This window comes from Sphaeramia orbicularis, chromosome 22 (assembly GCF_902148855.1).
Source record: "Sphaeramia orbicularis chromosome 22, fSphaOr1.1, whole genome shotgun sequence".
NCBI classification, from domain to species: domain Eukaryota; kingdom Metazoa; phylum Chordata; class Actinopteri; order Kurtiformes; family Apogonidae; genus Sphaeramia; species Sphaeramia orbicularis.
In genome coordinates this window covers 21479685-21499320 of record NC_043978.1, presented here as the reverse complement: position 1 = coordinate 21499320, position 19636 = coordinate 21479685, and the positions used below count along the sequence as shown (strand labels likewise).

The 19636-nt window shown below is 35.9% G+C and overlaps 2 protein-coding genes across 3 annotated transcripts; one reads left to right on the top strand and one right to left on the bottom strand.

Annotated features, from left to right (window-relative positions):
* The first annotated feature begins 91 nt into the window (after positions 1-91).
* Positions 92-13868, top strand: LOC115414091 (cleavage and polyadenylation specificity factor subunit 3). 2 transcript variants are annotated; one of them, XM_030127292.1, is made up of 19 exons: positions 92-275; positions 381-444; positions 1208-1305; positions 2462-2590; positions 2674-2851; positions 4124-4213; positions 4309-4459; positions 5266-5441; positions 5533-5691; positions 6609-6755; positions 6839-6991; positions 8310-8418; positions 8518-8616; positions 9579-9673; positions 10357-10444; positions 11002-11068; positions 13188-13284; positions 13371-13473; positions 13773-13868. In XM_030127292.1, exons 1-18 carry the CDS (start codon positions 205-207, stop codon positions 13470-13472), a joined length of 2073 nt encoding a protein of 690 aa, XP_029983152.1. In that variant the 5' UTR covers positions 92-204; the 3' UTR covers position 13473; positions 13773-13868. The 2 variants fall into 2 exon arrangements, with proteins under 2 accessions (XP_029983152.1, XP_029983151.1); XM_030127291.1 differs by lacking the exon at positions 13773-13868 and having other exon boundaries at positions 13371-13689.
* A 2551-nt stretch (positions 13869-16419) lies between these two features.
* dnajc30a (DnaJ (Hsp40) homolog, subfamily C, member 30a) lies at positions 16420-17716 on the bottom strand. Its single transcript, XM_030126227.1, has one exon. The coding sequence runs from the start codon at positions 17675-17677 to the stop codon at positions 16634-16636; it is 1044 nt and encodes a 347-aa protein (XP_029982087.1). The 5' UTR covers positions 17678-17716; the 3' UTR covers positions 16420-16633.
* Positions 17717-19636: the final 1920 nt, after the last annotated feature.

The following is a 19636-nucleotide window of genomic DNA, read 5'->3' as shown; positions in this document are numbered from 1 at the left end:
AAAATGTGTTAAGTAACGTAAACGGCCGTTGGCGGAATCTTTGTCAGCGTCTCTGTTGCTCACCGGCGGTATTTTGGCACCGCACCGGAAGTGTGCCGCTAAGAAAACGTCGCCTCCCCCCATTCATTCATGATTCGATGCATAATGTTTGGATCCGTTTATTTATCTTCAGATTTTTAAATTAAACCAGTCACTTTATTAAAAATGGCTGCAAAGCGAAAAGTAGAGGTGATTGTCCCCGCTGAGGAAAGCGACCAGCTCTTAATTCGACCATTGTGAGTTAATATTTTATTATTATTAATCGGTTGAAATGATAAGTAACTTGTGATAAACATGCATTACTGCGTTAAATATCCATAACTAATATTATTAATCTACAGGGGCGCTGGTCAGGAAGTTGGGAGGTCTTGTATTATCCTGGAGTTCAAAGGAAGGAAAATAATGGTACGTTTTTGTGATTATGTGTTAATAATAATAATAGCTTATATGTAATTTTATACTTAATTTTGGTGAAAAACTGACTATTTTTAGGAGCCTAAAATAATAGGGTGGTATGTTGTATTCTTTTAGTCATACTTTGTGTTTTATGCAATCTATCTGAAAATTATACACTCTGAACTTGATGAGCATCTTATTCTTTTATACACAGTATTGTGACAAAAGCTTAGGCCACCATAAGGTTTGTTGTTCTAAAAGACAATGACCACACATTTATCCATCTCTGGAATATACAACTGGCATATACAGCAAATATTCTAAACAGTGTCAAAAACAAAAAATATATTTCAGACAAAAAAAATTAATATTGTTGAAATGGTTTGGGATCATCCGGACAGAGAAAAGGATAAAATACCATGAAAGCCTCTGGGACATTCTGAAGGTGTGTAATCGAACACAAGATTATTTAAGACAACATCCAGACAGTCAACCCAAGAGAGTTAAAGATGTACTGAGTTTACCTTCACTGTCAGAAGCTGTAAAGTTCAGATTTTTTTCTTTCTTTATGTGTGTCTATCAGTACCATACACATATTTCCTGCATGCTTCTTGTTAGAAATAAAGATACGCAACCATTACAACCCTGTAAAAACATCAAAGTTAAAGGCGGCCAAAAACTTTTGCACATACTCTATATCGACATTTTGTATTTTTGACACAGTGAAGCTCCTACTACTCATTTCCTCACTAATATAATCTCTGTGTTTTAGCTGGACTGTGGCATTCACCCTGGCTTGGAAGGAATGGATGCACTCCCCTACATAGATTTGATCGATCCAGCAGAGATTGACCTGCTGCTAATCAGCCAGTGAGTCATTCCATCTCTGTTTTACAGTATGCCATGCACTGTCTACGTGTGGGTGGTTAAGGATTTAATATGTAAAGGTGCTGATGGTGTATATTGTACCATCCTCAAGATCTTAAAAAGGAGTGAAAAACAATGATGCACATTTTCCGTGGGCTCTTAAAAAGCCTATAATCCATTAATCTACTTTTTGGGTCTTAAGTATGACTTTGAAAGGACATGGAAATTGATTGAATTTAGTGTTTGGCTTTAAATAATACATTTGAAGCTTTCTCGATCTTTTAAAACCAAAGCCTAAATTGAAAATTATATATAAAGGTCAAACAACAGAGCCAAACATGTTATCATCATTAAACTGTTCATATCAGTCAATACTGACAATTATCACAAAACATATCACATCATTCATTCTACTTTTTTTTTTTTAATTCAAATGCTGATTTTTGGTCCTAAGAGACAACTGTAGAAACCAGATGGTTATTTGTGGTTTTAATTTTTTTTTATTTATGGCCAGAACATGATAAAGACTTCACACCCAGGACATTAATAACACTTAATAATAATAATAAAACAAATTTGAATGAAATAATACTGTAATCTTTTCTTAAAAATTTGAATAAGCAGAAGTACAACAAAAAAAGTATGTTATATTGCAATATTGATAATTATTTCTATATTAATTATAAGAGAAAATCAATGATCCTAAATACTAATCTTGAAGGAAAATTATCACAATGCAATATTGTGTTTCCGGACATGAAATTGTGTTACAGTCATTTTTTAAAATATATTTCTATCACCGTACTTCCAATAAAAGCATTAAAGTAACATGTGAAGCAAAAAATATAAAGCAGGTGTAAAGTTTTAAAACACTTTTAAAAACAGCACTTGTCCAAAATCACATAAAATTAAATCAAAAATAATTATCATTCTAGATTTATCAGAAGTCAGAAAAAAAAACAAAAGCTGCTGAAAATCCAAAAGCAAACGCCCGCTGTTATCCAGCACTGTTCTGTTATGTGGAGCTTCATCAAAGTCCAGACCCAGCACAATGAGACATGCAGCAGATTTTAAACTGGGTTCATAATGGTGTTAAATCTGTTGAAACCTGCAGAAACCCTCCATAATAATGTGTAAATTATGTGTGGATACCTTTCAGTTTCCATCTGGACCACTGTGGAGCTCTGCCTTGGTTCCTCCAGAAGACCAGCTTTAAAGGCAGAACCTTCATGACCCATGCCACTAAAGCCATCTACCGCTGGCTCCTGTCCGACTATGTCAAAGTCAGGTCAGACCGGTGCCCTCGTCTTTGCATTCGAGTCTGTGATATCCTACTGTAATATAACCTCCAATCTTTATTTTCTACTTCAGCAACATTTCTGCAGACGACATGCTGTACACAGAGACTGACTTGGAGGAGAGCATGGATAAGATCGAGACCATCAACTTCCACGAGGTCAAGGAAGTGGCTGGGATCAAGTTCTGGTGCTACCACGCTGGCCATGTTCTCGGAGCTGCTATGTTCATGATTGAAATAGCTGGAGTCAAGGTATCTACACAGCACACTGGTTTGGTTTAGATATGGGTCATTCCATACCAACTCATCAAGGTCATGTCATGGAATTCTTGAAAACATCTCTTTAGTTCACAACAATTAATAAAATTCTAAAGCTCTACTGTAAATACTTTTAAAATTCAGATTTTTAAAAAAAGTTTTGAAGCCTTTAGAGCTCACTTAATCTTTATTACAAGTGTTATAAGCCCCACAAACGGCTTATTTTTCACTGAATTGGGCTGAAATCCATCCATCCATCCATCCATCCATCCATTTTCTTACCCGTCTGAAACAGATTACCGAGCCACCTCAGCTGGCCCCTCTTGATGTTGAGGAGCAGCATCTCTACTCCGAGCTCCTCCCTGGTGACTGAGCCCCTCACCCTAGCTGAAATTCATTAAGGAGTAAAATTTACTGATAAAATATACAGTCAATATTTCAGTTTGTGGTAGCTAATTTTTTATACAGGTCCAAATAATTTCATTCAAGAACATGTGTGTTTGAATTTGTAGTGTAGATTAACTGTTGATCTTAAGCAAAATACAAACATCCTCCCGAGACCCAACAATTAATTTTTTGTCCTGTATGGGACAAGAGTTTCACAGGTTTTGTACACAACAAAGGTCATTCCATAAAAAAGGAAAATGTGCCTGAAAATATTGTTGCATCATGACATTTTCACCTAAGGCTTAACTAATTGTTAAACGTAACAAAGAATTAGGGTTTCTATCAACACCATGGTACTTGCTTTTAGTTATCTTCTATAGGTTGGAGACACCTACACATTGATAATGTATTGGTAAATAAAATAAGCATCAAAGTTACTTATGATTAGAAACAAGGCAGGCCCAGGTTTACTTTCCATCTTCACCACTTTTTTTTTTTTTTTTTTTTACATGTATTGCTATAGATGAGGATTTTGTCTATATTGAATATATTCACAATATATTTAAATGATGCAAATTTCAACCCATTCCAGTGAAAAATAAGCATCATGTGAGGCTTAGAGTACAGGAATAGTCAGTAAAGTTTCATCTGATAATTAAACTAATGATTACATGTATCTGTGATGGACAAACTTTAAATAATTCAGATCTATTAAACTGTTTGGATTGGTGCTTCAGGATTTTGCAACATCATTCATTCAAGCATTCATTTTGCAGAAAAGGCCATGAAAAACTTGGATAAATGCAAAATTCTAGCTTATAACAGCAATGTTCCTTCCCATATTTACTATTTCTGCCTCTCTAATTTGTCCCTGCAAAGCTGCTGTACACTGGAGACTTCTCCCGACAAGAGGACAGGCATCTGATGGCAGCTGAGATCCCCAGTGTCAAACCTGACATCCTGATCATAGTATGAAGCAGTTATAACATCTGTATATAATCAGAGTTCGTATTATAATCTACTTTTCATTGATCGCAAGGTGGTAAATGTTGTTTTCTCTGCAGGAGTCGACCTATGGCACCCACATCCATGAAAAGAGGGAGGAGCGTGAAGCTCGGTTCTGTAACACCGTCCACGACATCGTCAACAGAGAAGGACGATGTTTAATCCCTGTTTTCGCTTTAGGTCGAGCTCAGGAACTGCTGCTAATCCTGGGTGAGAGACATGACTCCTCATCAGACCATTTGACGTTTTATTTTATTTTATTTCATTTTCATTGAGGTATGTCTGTTTGTCTGTTAACAAGATAACTAAAAAAGTTATGGAAGGATTTTGATGACATTTCCAGGAAATGTTGATACTGGCACAAGGACCAAATGATTCAATTTTGGTGGTGATTGGGGGGGGGGGGGTGCACACTGATCTACCTTGGTGGGTCAGACTGATCATTTGTGTCATTATCCACAAGTACTTAACCTGACACAACAAAAGTCAGATGAGAGAAATAAATTTCCAAAGGTGACGACTAAAGACATTTTCTCTTGTATTTTTGTCTATTTTCATTAGTTTTCCAAACATACAATAAATAGTTGGTTCTAATATATTTGTTGAATCTCACTTATTTTTATCTCAGGTTTTTACATCTAGTTTTATATTTTTTGTTAGATTCTGTGCATAATACAGTGGCTTGCAAAAGTATTCATCCCCCTTGACGTTTTCCACATTTTGTCAAGTTACAGCCACAAACATAAATATATTTTTATTGGAATTTTATGTCAAAGATCAACACAAAGTGGCATACAATTGTGAAGTAGAAAGAAAATGATACATGATTTAAATTTTTTTTACAAATAAAAAACTGAAAAGTGCGATGTGCAAAAGTATTTCTATTTTTTCACATAAAATTCCACTAAAATATATTTATGTTTGTGGTCGTAGAGTGACAAAGTCTGGAAAAGTTCAAGGGGTATGGATACTTTTGCAAGCCACTGTATTAACCTTGGCTTCATGCTCTTTTGTAGATGAGTATTGGCAGAATCACCCGGAGCTCCATGACATCCCCATCTACTACGCTTCATCTCTGGCCAAGAAGTGCATGGCTGTGTACCAGACGTACGTCAACGCAATGAACGACAAGATCCGCAAGGCCATCAACATCAACAACCCATTTGTCTTCAAACACATCAGCAACCTCAAGGTCAGAGCTCTATCTGTCTGTCACATGTTTAGGCCGATCATTTATATGTAGCGTCAGCAGATGATTTGTCATATCCGTCTGTTCTTTCCAGAGCATGGATCACTTTGACGACATCGGCCCCAGTGTGGTCATGGCGTCTCCAGGGATGATGCAGAGCGGTCTGTCCAGGGAACTGTTTGAAAGCTGGTGCACTGACAAGAGGAATGGAGTCATCATTGCTGGATACTGCGTGGAGGGAACGTTGGCCAAGGTCAGAAATGATCACAAACAGCAAAGCAAACCTTTCAGTGGGCTGAATATATCGGACAGTAAGTGAACATTTAGTCCTCGAAGCTGATACTTTGGAAGCAGCGAAATGGTTGAACATAAGGATGGAAGCAACTTTGACAAGGACCAAACTGTGATAATGACTGGGTCAGAACATCTCCAAAACCACAGGTGTTTTTGGGTGGTCCAGGTGAAATCCTCATTGAGATTAAAAATATCTTTTCCAAAAGTGACTCGATCAATAGAGCAGCACAGACACTGTTAGAACAATATATCAAGACATTAAACAAAGCATTTTCATACATTACAAATAAATAAAAACAGTATCTGATCATACACATCATATAATACAAGAAAAAATTGAGATTAATAAAGGACGAGTTTAACAATGATTTTAGTGCATTTTTAAAAGCAACCACATTAACTGTATTGTTTTCTAAATGTTTTAAATCTACAGTTTTTCAGTAAATGGTAAGTGTAAAGATAAAACCTTAATGAGCCCAATTAGCATGAAGGCAGAACTTATACATGTGAGTTAAAAACCATAAATAAAATAAAATAAGACAAGATGGTTGCCACCTGGAGAAATTACCAAGGCATATGAATCAAAACCAATAAAAAAGTAAGATAAAAAATAAAAAATAGGATTAAATAGTATTTAAGATGATAAAACATATGAGTTAAAGCCTGTAAAAGAAAATAATGATTAATAGAAACCAAACTATTGGAAAGTGCAGCTAAAAAGGAACGTTTCCAGTTACATTTTCTTAATTTCGTTGTACATATGTATAATGACAATAAAGGCATTCTATTCTATTCTGTTCTATTCTATTCTATTCTATTCTACATTTGAAAAGATCACAGCATTGGGGTGTTTCTTCTCCTGTTTTTTCTCTGCAGCACATCATGTCTGAGCCGGAGGAGATCACCACCATGTCAGGACAGAAGCTCCAGCTGAAGATGTCGGTGGATTACATCTCCTTTTCTGCTCACACCGACTACCAGCAGACCAGCGAGTTCATCCGGGCTCTGAAACCGCCGCATGTGGTGAGAGAACAGGAAACAGAACCGTCCTTTACTTCAGTTTTACAAGACGGCGCTTTAAGCCTCCTGTGCTCGCCGGTCCTCAGATCCTGGTCCACGGGGAGCAGAATGAGATGGCCCGGCTGAAGGCGGCACTCATCAGGGAGTACGAGGACAACGACCAGGTCCACATCGAAGTCCACAACCCACGTAACACTGAAGCCGTCACCCTCAACTTCAGAGGAGAGAAACTGGCCAAGGTCGGTCCTATTTTTCCTCTTGATATAACACATGATAGATAGATAGATAGATAGATAGATAGATAGATAGATAGATAGATAGATAGATAGATAGATAGATAGATAGATAGATAGATAGATAGATAGATAGATTCTTTATTGTCATTACACATGATTATACAATTATACAATTCCCGTCACAGCAGATAAAAGTATATATACAAACAAAATAGACTTAAAGTATAAAAATATAAATATTATAGTTAAGTCAAGTTAAGATAGGGTGATTCAATAAATGCTGCTGTGCTTCTTTTCTATGTAAAAATGTGCACGTCCCTTGAAAAACAGCATAATTTGGTGATTTTATAATTGAAAAAAGATGTAAACATGGAAATTATTTGGGATATTCTTGTTGTGGAAAAGTTGACACATGTGTTTGGGAACCAAAGAAGACATTTTTAACCAAAATATTGAATAAAAGAGAATATTTTTATGACAAAAGACACAGAAACTGTTTAATTTGATAATAATTAATCTGTTCAAGATTATTTTTTGTGTGAAAATTCAATAAAAACTCAAGTGAGAAAAATTAAGATGTAAACATGGTCTCTGTAGGACATGGAGAAACTGACAATATTTTCAGCCACATTAATACGTAGTTACTTTTTATTTCATAAATAAAAAAACTAAATGTATCTCAATACTCCAGATGCATCATGGAATTATGATAAAATAATGATTCAGGAACTGACAGAGAAATTACCTCATAAATATTAATTGTGCATCAGTTACACAAAGTGTCAGTTATTTATTGTAATGATGATCTCTTTTGGTTGTTTTGATGTGAGGCTAAATTGTGTATCAACTAGATAACACACTGTCATAATAGTCTCATAGATATTATTGGTCATTGTTGATAATGAATTGCTTGTATGTCTTGTTTTGTATGTTTTTGTGATTTTATTTATTTTTTTATTTATTTAACCTTTATTTAACCAGGTAAGTTAGTTGAGAACTGATTCTCATTTACAATAACGACCTGGCCAAGAGGCAGCACACAAACAGAATAAATAGCTGCACAGGTTGCATGTACAAATGACAGAACAGATTAAATATACAGCAGTCAAACAGGATGGACAGCAGAACCAACCACAATGACATATTAGTTATCGTCTGAACTAAATATTGCACTTGTGTTTTTTCATGTATTGTCAGTTGTCAAGATAAGATAACAAAATCCTTTATAAAATGTACAACAGGGAAATTTACAAATAAAGAATGGTTAATAGAGTCCAAAATGAGAAAGAAGGAGCCTCACCGACTCTTCTCCTGGTCTCAGGTGATGGGTTCTCTGGCCGATAAGAAGTGTGCCCAGGGCCAGAGGGTGTCGGGCATCCTGGTGAAGAAGAACTTCAACTACCACATCCTCAACCCCTCAGACCTGTCAAGTGAGTAGCATTGGAGTAGCAGCCTCATCTCCATCTTCTGATTCCTGATAAACATATAAGGGCTTTATGTGGTGACCTCTTTGTGTCTTTGTGCTGCAGCGTACACAGAGTTGGCCATGAGCACCGTTAAACAGACCCAGGCCATCCCTTTCACTGGACCGTACTCACTGCTCGTCTGCCATCTGAGGAACCTCACCGGTAAAACCACCGTTATTTTCACTTTTATGTCCGCCATGTTTGATTTCAGTAGCCTACAGATACAGATACAGTTATAGATATACTAGATATAAATACGGATACAGTTATAGATACAGATACAGTTATAGATATACTAGATATAGATACGGATACAGTTATAGATACAGATACAGTTATAGATATACTAGATATAGATACGGATACAGTTATAGATACAGATACAGTTATAGATATACTAGATATAAATACGGATACAGTTATAGATACAGATACAGTTATAGATATACTAGATATAGATACGGATACAGTTATAGATACAGACAGAGGTAGAGATACAGATACCGATACCGATATAAGTATAGCTATACTAGATATAGATATATATATAGATACAGATATAGATACTGATACCGATATAGAAATAGCTATAGATATAGAAATAGATACAGATATAGATATAAATATACATATAGATATAAATATAGAAATATATGTAGAAATAGATACAGATATAGATATAGAAATAGATATATATAGATACAGATATAGATATAAATATAGAAATAGATATATATAGATGCAGATATAGAAATAGATATAGATACAGATATAGATATAAATATAGATACATATATAGAAATAGATATATAGATATAAATATAGATATAGATACAGATAGAGATACAGATATAGCTAAAGATACAGATATGGATACAGATATATAGATATAGATGTAGATACAGATACAGATAGTTCTGCAAGATATCATCACACAAACTTCATATCAGTCAACATCAGTAAAACTGGATTGTTTTTTAATCAGTGAAAATATTTTATGAGGTCTTATTCTGAGCTTTAACAGTTTTGTTGCTGTTATATTTTTTACACCTTGTGCAAACATCATACTTCCACCTGGGACAAAATGCGCTGTATAAATAAAGTCTTGTTTCCTTGTCTCTCAGGTGATGTAGAGGAACTAGAGGGAACAGAGAAGAACACGTTGAAGATCTTTAAAAGCATCACTCTGATCCACGAGGTTGGCATGGTGCTGCTGGAGGTGAGTCAGATCTAACCACTGACGTCTTGTCTTCACATGAACATTAACCCATAAAGATCCAAACAGCCACTGGTGACCAAAACCGTACTGATCTTAAATGTTTAATACCTGTTGATCCATTAATCCTAATAATACATGTAAAAATACAGTTTGTCATCTTTTCACGGTCATCAGATATGACCCATTTAGACGTTCAGAGGCTCCGCAGTGAACGTGGAAACACCATCATCTTCTACAACATTGATTCACCAGTAAAACCCATGGAGTTGGATCAATGACAGTGGTTTTAGACACTTGGTTTATGTTCAATTAATGATATATTTTACTGAAAAAATCACTTTTTCTTCAGTTTTCTCTGTTTTTGATATAATAACCTTTGAATTTACTTTGAGCTTTAATGAACATCTACATGATTTAACAAATTAAATGATGGAAAATACCTAATTTTGACTAAAAAATGTAAAATACAGAGGATTATATTATATTAAATAGTGAAGAAAAGTTAAATAGAGAGAAAAGTTGATTTGGGAACTGTCACAGAAGTAGCACTGGTGTCTTTATGGGTTAAGGTTCAGATCAGCTGATGTTACATATTATCACAGCTGTTCAGATCTCAACACTCTCAGATCCAGATGTCACTATAAAGGCTTCAGTTAATGTCTTCACCTTTTCTACTTTCCTAGTGGATCGCGAACCCTTTAAATGACATGTACGCAGATGCGATCACCACAGTAGTGCTGGAGGTCCAGTCGAATCCAAAAGCTCAAAAAGGTACGTATGGTAAACAACTTAGTATATACAGATCTGTGCAAAAGTCTTATTCCACCTTTAGCTTTTTTTTTTTTCCCCCAAGGGTTGAAATGATCATATATATATTTTTCTCATCTTCAGATTCAACAACAAAATAGAGGAAATATGCCTTAAAAGACACAAAAAAACTTAACTAAATGAGTTTTAAAGGTTAAAGTCATTATTTAGTGTGACCTCTGACCCCATGACAAGAAGCAGCACAAATAGTTAGAAACATCTGACATGTTGAATGAAACCTGGTATAAAACATCAGAAAATGAATGCCATAAATCTCATATTGTCTGAACAAAAGGGTTAAAGACATGTTAGATCTAAATACGACCACTTCTGTCATTAAATGCATTTTTTTTCAGTATTCTTGTTATGATAGAAGAGTCAGTAAAAATGCAGCCATTATGACAGTACATGATGTAAAATTATAATTCTAGAGAAGATGCAACATGTTATATTTTGGGTCTTGAGCTGATAAAATTTGGGAACCACTGATCTAATGGAATCAAACTGTGTTTCATCAACAGTTATGGAAACACAGAGCACAATCATGGACATGGATGTCTTCCAGACCCGGTTAGAAGTCATGCTGCAGTGAGTGCTCTACTAACTTTCTCCATCCATACTGTTTTTGTTACATTTTTATTTTCTTTTTTATATACTCAATTTTCTTTAAGACCACTCACCAACACCAAGTACCATTCTTATTCTTTGTATATGAGTTTTCACAAGTCCAACTTAACCATGACAGGAAACCACAGAAGTACCCACCATTCTTACTATTCATATAAACACATGATTTATTTTGTCCATCTTTAAGTATATACAGTGGCAAGAAAAAGCATGTTGACCATTTGAAATTTCTTGGTTTTCTGCATGAAATGGTTCGAAAATGTGATTTGAAGTGTGAGTTAGATTGTATGGGTCAAAGTGGCTCCACACTTGGCTCAAATCTTATTTCATTAATTGGATTTCAGGTATTCTAAGTCCTGACTCCATCCATTATCTCTTTTTGGAGTCGTTAACCTAAGGGTTAACTGAATTAATATATAATTGTGGGACTTTTTGAGTTCCCTTTACAGGGTAGCATAGTTGACAGGTATAGTTAACATTTTTGCTGTTGAGACCTAAAATCAACATAACCATAACACCACATGCATTTTTACAGAAAGATTCTTCTGAATATAATTTATACAATTGAGTAAAATTGAAATTGAAAGTTATTTATAAAGATATTGTAGTAACACTGTTGACATAAGAGTGTAATAAATACACATTTGACCCACACACTACTTTATATTAAATAACTAAGAAAGAGGAGAAAGAACATATGTTGGAGTCTTGTCAGTGTTTTCTCCAGGAGGAAATGACATCATGTGGAGTAGGTCATGTGATTCGGAATTAACACACTTCCTTTAGAAGTGTTTTTATAATGGGTAACTTAGATGAAACTGATTTCTCTGACACAGATATTATTTGTTATTTTCCATATAAAATTAGATATATTGCTAAAAAAAACAAAAAAAACCAAAACCATCTGTCATGATTATCTCAATAAAAAGAACACAATCAAAACAATTTTTGAATAAGCTCATGTTATTATTGTTTAGTGAATTAGAAGGTGGTTGTTATTAAATTTGGATGGTTATTTAGTTGACATTTTAGTATATCTACTCATTTATTAATCATTTATTAACAAGTGATTGTTTCCATAATTAAATAATTATGGAACATAAAAAAATATTAGTTTTTTTTTTTTTTTTACTTTTAATAAAGATGTGTGCAAGATATACCCCATGGACTTCAAAAGTCCCTAAATTATATATTGACCCAACTTACTTTTGCCTGCAGCACTGAGTGTTTCACAGCTGTGTTCAATGAAGGCCTGCAATATTTTATTTATTTTATTTAACCTTTATTTAATCAGGAAGTCCCTTGAGATTAAACCTCTTTTTCGAGGGAGACTTGACCAAGAATATTCTAATTGTTTGTGTGGTTAAGAACGTTGTGTTTGTCTATAGTTTGTCTTCGATGCTGATCAGATCACATTTTATGGCCAATTCATGCAGAAAACTAGAAAACTTTAAAGGATTCACATACTTTTTCTTGCCACTGTAAGTAATTTGTCAGTCTTAACAGAAAACAGACTCTCAATCTCATGAATGTCTCTAATTTTTAAACTGTTGGTGGGTCAGCCTGTAATCGTTTGTGTCATGCAGGACTTGCAGACGCAGAATTTGTTGTATGATTTTCCAAATATCTTCAAAAAATGCTTCATTTTTTGGATCGGTCTGAAAATTGTGACTCGCTTTGGCACTTCCACAGCTGCTCCTCCAGCAGGCACGACCAGATAACATTCAGTGTGATTTTATTTTTGGTCTCATAAAAAAAACAAACAGGGTTTTTACAACAAAATTCACACCAGTCAGAACATGAGGTTGAAAAAACAGTGTCACACATATTCTGACACTGTTCTGAGGTGATTTTTTTTAACTTAATTTCATTGCCCACCTCTTTAATATAACTGTAATACAGAGAAGAAGAGTTAACACTTGAAATACAACACTATCCATATTTGTTTCGCTTTTATTAACTTATTTTATGACATATCTGCATAACTATAGATATCTGAAAAAAATTCAGTTTACCAAATTGTGTTTCTTAGTGTCTTATTTTGCATCACAGTGATAATCTGTGTGTTTTCCGTCTTCAGGGACATGTTTGGGGAGGAATGTGTAGATTTCAGTGACGGTAGAAACATCGCTGTGACTGTAGATGGGAAGACGGTTCACATCTGTGTGGAAACAAGGGTGAGAATCTGTCACAGTCCATTAAATTACAGAATAATCATACATCTGGTGGAGTGTGTTTGATGTGATTCTGAGTCTTTTACTAGTCGGTGTGCTGCGAGGACGAGTGCACAGAGGACGACTCGCTGAGAGAGATGGTGGAGTTGGCGGTTCAGCGACTCTACGACGCCCTCAACCCTGTTATTTAAGGTGTAAACATCTGCAGAGACATTTAGAAGCATTTAATGACTGAATAAGGGCTGGGGTTATTTAGACTTCATTATCACAGATGGAAGAATAGAAGGAGAAATGAGCAATTTGTACATGAAGGCTGAAAACAGGACCCTGAGGCCAGTCAAGACCACAGCTGTAGGGGTGTCGCTATATATCTGGTGCTTTCTCCGATTTGTTGTTATTAATGTAGTTAAAAAAAAAAAAAAAAAACACTTAGAAACTTGTTCTTTAGGAGTAAAATTTTTCTGCTGATGCTTGATTTTACTCTTCCACAGGCTGCCTCATTCTGATACTCACTGAGAAAAGAAATAATCTCACCTTTTACACCGTATCAGTGTGTAGTATCTGGAAGCCCCTTGCTGTGTATGTCACTGCAAAAATCTAGATCTTACCAAGTGTATTTTTCTCATTTCTAGTCAAAATATCTCATCACACTTAAAACTAGAAAAGCACTTGGAGAGCGCAGACCTCTGCCAAGGCAGATCAGTTACCTCCTCTGTTTGTCTGTCTGTGTGCAAGATAACTCGAGAAGTTATGGACGGATTTGGATGAAAATTTCAGGAAATGGTGATACTCACACAAGGAACAAATGATTAAATTTTGGTGGTGATCGGGGGTGGGGGGGCCCCACTGATCGGCCTTGGCGGAGGTCTGCGCTCTCCAAGTGCTTCTGGTTCAAGATTTTTTTTTGCTTAATTCAAGCAAAAATCTGCCAATAGAACAAGTGAAAATTATCTTGGTAAGATTTCTTGAAATAAGATTTTCAAGATCTATTGTCTAAAAATAAGTTCTTATATCTCACTGAAAAGTTACCATTTTAGGTATTTATGTCTTATTTTAAGTGTGATGAGATATTTTGACCAGAAATGAGAAAAATACACTTGGTAAGATTCAGATTTTTTCCCGTGCTCATCTTGGCTTGGTTGTGACTTCAACACGACTAGTCTGGCATCTATATTTCTACTGTGAGCTCAAGTTTTTTTTTTCATAAAACTTCATCAGCAGACATTTATTCGGACTGGTCCACACTTACATCCCAGTCAGAGGAAACACAACTCGAGGAGATGAAAAGAAAAAAGATAAGCTATGTTGACTTTTTATGTTGAAATGTGAGCACTTTTAATTGTATTTAATACTGTAGGTTTTCTGTATGTGTTGAAACACTGTAGTTTTTATTCATTCATTACTAATATGCAGTTTATTTATTTATTCATGTTATGTGAACAGTGAGTTTGTTAATGCACTAAATTGTCAGTTTTTGATCCTTAAAATACAACCTTTTCCATACTTTTTTGTGCTGTTTTTTTTTTCAGTTGGCTTGTTGGGTATTTTTGCTAGTTTTTGAGGTTAGAAGTTATTGTACTGTTTTAAAAAAAAAAAAAAAAAAGAAAAGAAAAAATCAGTGTTGATGCTCAGGAAGCAAGAGATCAAGGTAACATTTACAGTAGTTCACTGTGCACTGACAGTCATTTATTTAAATAAATATCTGGACAATACAACCTTTGAATATTATATCATCCAAGGCACATTCTTAAACTCAACCATCAGAGCATGTATTTATAGATTCTGATCCAACCACTCAAGATATTATTGTCCACTTGTTTATTTACATTGCTTGAGGTACTCTATAAATAAAGAAATCTGTAAAACAGATGACTTTATAAAAGCCAAAAGAGAACTATAGTGCTATCACCAGGTCGTCAATCAACCAATGAAGTTTCCTGTGTGGGTGTGACGACACGTTCAACACAGAGAGGTGATGGGAGTCGGACTGTGTGACAGAGGTTGAAGTAAAAACAAGCAATGACACAACAGTGTCTCCTTATGAAGCATTTTGTTTTCCAGGGAATCTGATAAACACTGCAAACACTGACAAGGTATGGAACAGTCCTACCTTGATCCATTAATCCACTGACTGATCGACTAATCTGCAAAAATACTCCTGAGGTAAGATTTCTAAAATGCTTCAAAAGGAAACTCCTAAAGATATTCATTCCACTGATATAAGACGATTACACACAATCCTTACCTTAAAGAAGCTTGTGGCATTGCATATTAATCTAATAAAATAATTTGCAATGAATACAAATCAAGTATTTTGTTTTTCACTGAATAACCCAGTCGACTGACTGCTTTTTGGTTGGCATATTGCAGCAGAATATTTAATCTAGGACCTTGTCATTCAACCCATTGCCACTATTGTCCCTGTGACCCCATGATTTATGTGCACAATATTTGTTCCACAGAGATCCGACTAGAGATGAATAAGGACAGTCTTTAGCACAGGGGTGTCAAACTCATTTTAGTTCAGGGGCCAGACTAGTAAAATAATCATATAATAGCCAATAAATAATGACAACTCCATATTTTTCTTTGTTAAATTATACATGTTTACATTTACAAACTATCAAAAAACGTGAATAATCTGAACCTGAAGTAAAATTTTTAACATTATGCCTCAACTTATCTATACATGTGCATTAGAAATTACAGTTCACAGTGAATCTACAAAGCAACAGTACAAAAACACCTAGTAACAGGCACAATATTGTTAACATTTTAGAGTTTGGAATTTGAAGTTGTCAATATTTCCAAGTTGTTATGCTATTATTTTACTGGTCTGACCCACTTGAAATGGAATTGAGCTGTATGTGGCCCCTGAACTACAGTTGTGGAAAAAATTACTAGACCATCAAAAGTCATCAAAAACAGTGGTTATGCAATCAAGTACTAACTCCTGTGTGTATCATGTGACTAAAACAGACAGAAAAGAAAACATGGAATGCCTAAAACCACTGTTTTTGGCAGTACAATGACATAGATATTGATGTAAGCACTGAAGTGATTTTGGTTATTATCAAGAAAACATGGAAATGGCTAGACATCAGCTCTGAAATTAAACTCTTATGAGCTCTTTTTGTTGTTATTGTTATATTTGTCTGAACAAATGTACCTTCAGTTGTACCAGGTATTAAAATGGTCTAATAATTTTTTCCTGTTAAAAAAGTTTGACATTGTTGACTGTTAAAATCTTCAGTGTAGCTGTGAACCAGATCAGAACCTTAGATGTGAGACCCCTGGTTTAGTTGCACAGCAGTGTATGGTGGTGTTGATTCTGGTCCCATCCTGATGAGGTTCAGCCCCGTTTGTGGCTCACCAGTATCGCGAAAACCAGCCCCAGCATCACGCACACTCCCAGCTCCAGAAGCCCGTCCATTTTCATGTCCTCCATGCTCTCCTCTTTCTTCTTCTTCATCTCTTCCTTCCGGGCTCGGAGGTCCCTCTCTCTCTGCAGCTGCTCACCATAATGCTCCTTGTAGAACTGGTCGAAGTCAAAGATGCGGTCTTGTCCGGTGCCCATGACGGTCCGCCGGCTGTCGGATTGCTTCTTGGCGGAGCTCACGGTGGTGCCCTTACCGGAGGGTCTACCTGTTGCCGTGAGGTCGGACTGACTCAGCAGACCCCGGTCATATTTCTTCCGGAGCGCCTTGTTCCCCAGTACGGTGTAGGCCTCGTTGATCTCCGAGAACCGGTCGGTGGCCTCGTCGCTGCCCGCGTTTCTGTCCGGATGGTAGATGAACGACTGTTTATAGTAGGCTGTTTTAATCTGGGCTTGGGTGGCAGTCGGTGACACATCCAAGATTTCATAATAACCCGTTTTGGATCTGTACAGAGGCTGTGAGCGGCCTCCGTTGTCGCTGTAAGCCCGGATAAACACAAACGGTCCGTGAACACACCACTCATACCGGCCACTGAGGCTCTGCTGCCGGCTAACACACCTGGACGTCCCCAGAGTCCTCCGTACAACCGGGTGAGTCCAACACCGACGGAGTTTCCTCTCAGAAAACTTAACTTGAGGTTTCTTAAGTGGATAGTGTTTGTTTAGTCCGTTATATCCGCCAACAGCAGTGACAGCTTCCCTTTCGAACCTATTCGTGTTGACACCGACTTGTATTTTTACCCTTGTGTAACCGTCCGGTGAAACTCCCTGGGTCACGGCCTTTTCAGCTCCATAAAGTTTACCGTTTGAGGTGTCAGTCAACAAACACCCCGCAGACAGAGACGAAATACGTATCGCACTTTTTCTCTGCTTGTTTACATTTTCCAGGAGGGGACGGCGGCATATTTTCTGTGCAATGTTGTAGACTCCCCTTCCGAACCGCAGCGTCCCCTCCGCCATATTTACAGGGAGCAACAAACACAGGCTGACTTCCGGTTGTCAGAGGGACGTGCGTCAAACTACAGCGCCCCCTGGTGGTGAATATGGGTAGGTGTTGAAAAAAAAAAATAAAAAAAAAAAAGTGGCAACTTTTGCATTTTCTCAGAAGCTTTATCAATTCCAGAAGGCTTAATTTTCCTTTTCAGGAGCAGTTTAAATTGAATAAACATTTATGTGATGGTGTTTAGACATATATTTGAAATAAAAATGTTCAACAAAAACTTGAAACCAAACTGGATCTAGTATCTTATCATAGGTTTAATGTGAATTTGAAAAGAAAATAATTTAAAAAAGTAGGTACTGACAAATAAAAATGAGTTAAAATAGGAAAAATGTTACATCTTTAATCTGATGTATTTGGTGTAGTAGCCAGCCAAATACTTACCACTTTAGTAAAAAAAAAAAAAAAAAGTGTCTTTCTTGGTCTCTTCTAGTAATTCATCAAGATTTTGACCTCTATCTATTCCCTAAAACTATAATTAAGTATGCATGCCATGATCTTTCTTTTTGTGTAACCATTTGGGGTGAGGCAACCCAAACTACGTTGAAACATATTGTCACTGCACAAACCTTAACAAGTGTTCAGAGAACGCAAACCTCCACCAAGCTCCCCGAACGGTGTGCATGTGTGGATCAACTATTTCTTTTTAAATTAAACAGTTTCAAGGTTGTTCCATACAGCAGAAAAAGTTGAAGCTTGGTACCAGTCATGTGTATGTCAAATTATATTAAATTCCAATCAATATTTGTTGAGTTAGAATGAAAAAATGTGTTGTAAATGGGATTTTCAATGTTAAATTGCAATGTCCACAGAGTCCACATTCCACAGTGGATGTGGACAATTTTGTGCCAGATACAAGATATTGTTATGAGCGATGGGCGTATGAAATTGGAGACTAATCAGAGTTGTTTTGAATTTTTTATGAATTTTCGAAAATTGCTCAATGATGAGAGATAGGAAAATTTGAGATTTTGTGACCTTGCTGTGACCTTGAACTTTGGCCTACTTGGCCCAAAATTTAATGGGTTCATCCCAGGGCCTAGGCCTATCTGTGGGTACAATTTGGTATAGATGGTTGTAATAGTTTTCCTGTAAAGTTGCTAACAAACAAACAAACAAACAGGCAACAAACAAACACACAAAGCAAAGTGATCACAATACCTCCTGGCGGAGGTAACAACGTTCGACCAAAAGCCAATGAAATGCCAGCATTGTATGTCTCATTGTTTAGGTTTTGTCAGTTTTATAAACTTCTCATTTATGAAATTGATCTTTAATTGTGGGAATGGATGGTCTTGTACTAGAAATATTTAGGGAAATAATTTTAAAATATAAGAGAAAAAGAGCTGCTAGTGGAGACTGCATACCAGTAAAATGCAAGACAACATTTGGTAGTCATCTTTGTCAGTCAAAGGTTCTCGGATCTGAAATACCTTGCCATCAGAAATAAAAACATCCATTCATTTAAAACTTTTCATCCATAAGGAAAAACTGTGGCAAAAGCAACAACAAATCTGTGAACAGTGAATCACATCCAGCACTGATCTAATGTCATTAAGTTCTTGTTGCTCAGATGGTTTTTGTATGACTTAATTGAGTCATAAATGCTGATGTAAAGCCATCAGGAGTTTCCTGTGTGCAAATGTGAGTCAAAATCTGGCCAAACATACATGAAATGATAAGTTTACAAATTGAATAAAAGAAATATGCTGACGTCCCAATGTTATGAAAGGTAATTAATATATAAATTAAGATGAGCAACATATAAATTGAGAACATTTATTGATGAAAAAAGATCTCGAAATAACATAAAGACTATTGTATTGAATTTCTACAAAAAAAAAAAAAAAAAAAAAAAAAAATCCTTATACTAACCGACAGCTTTTCTTTTGAAAATCGAAAAAGTAGAAATATTTCCG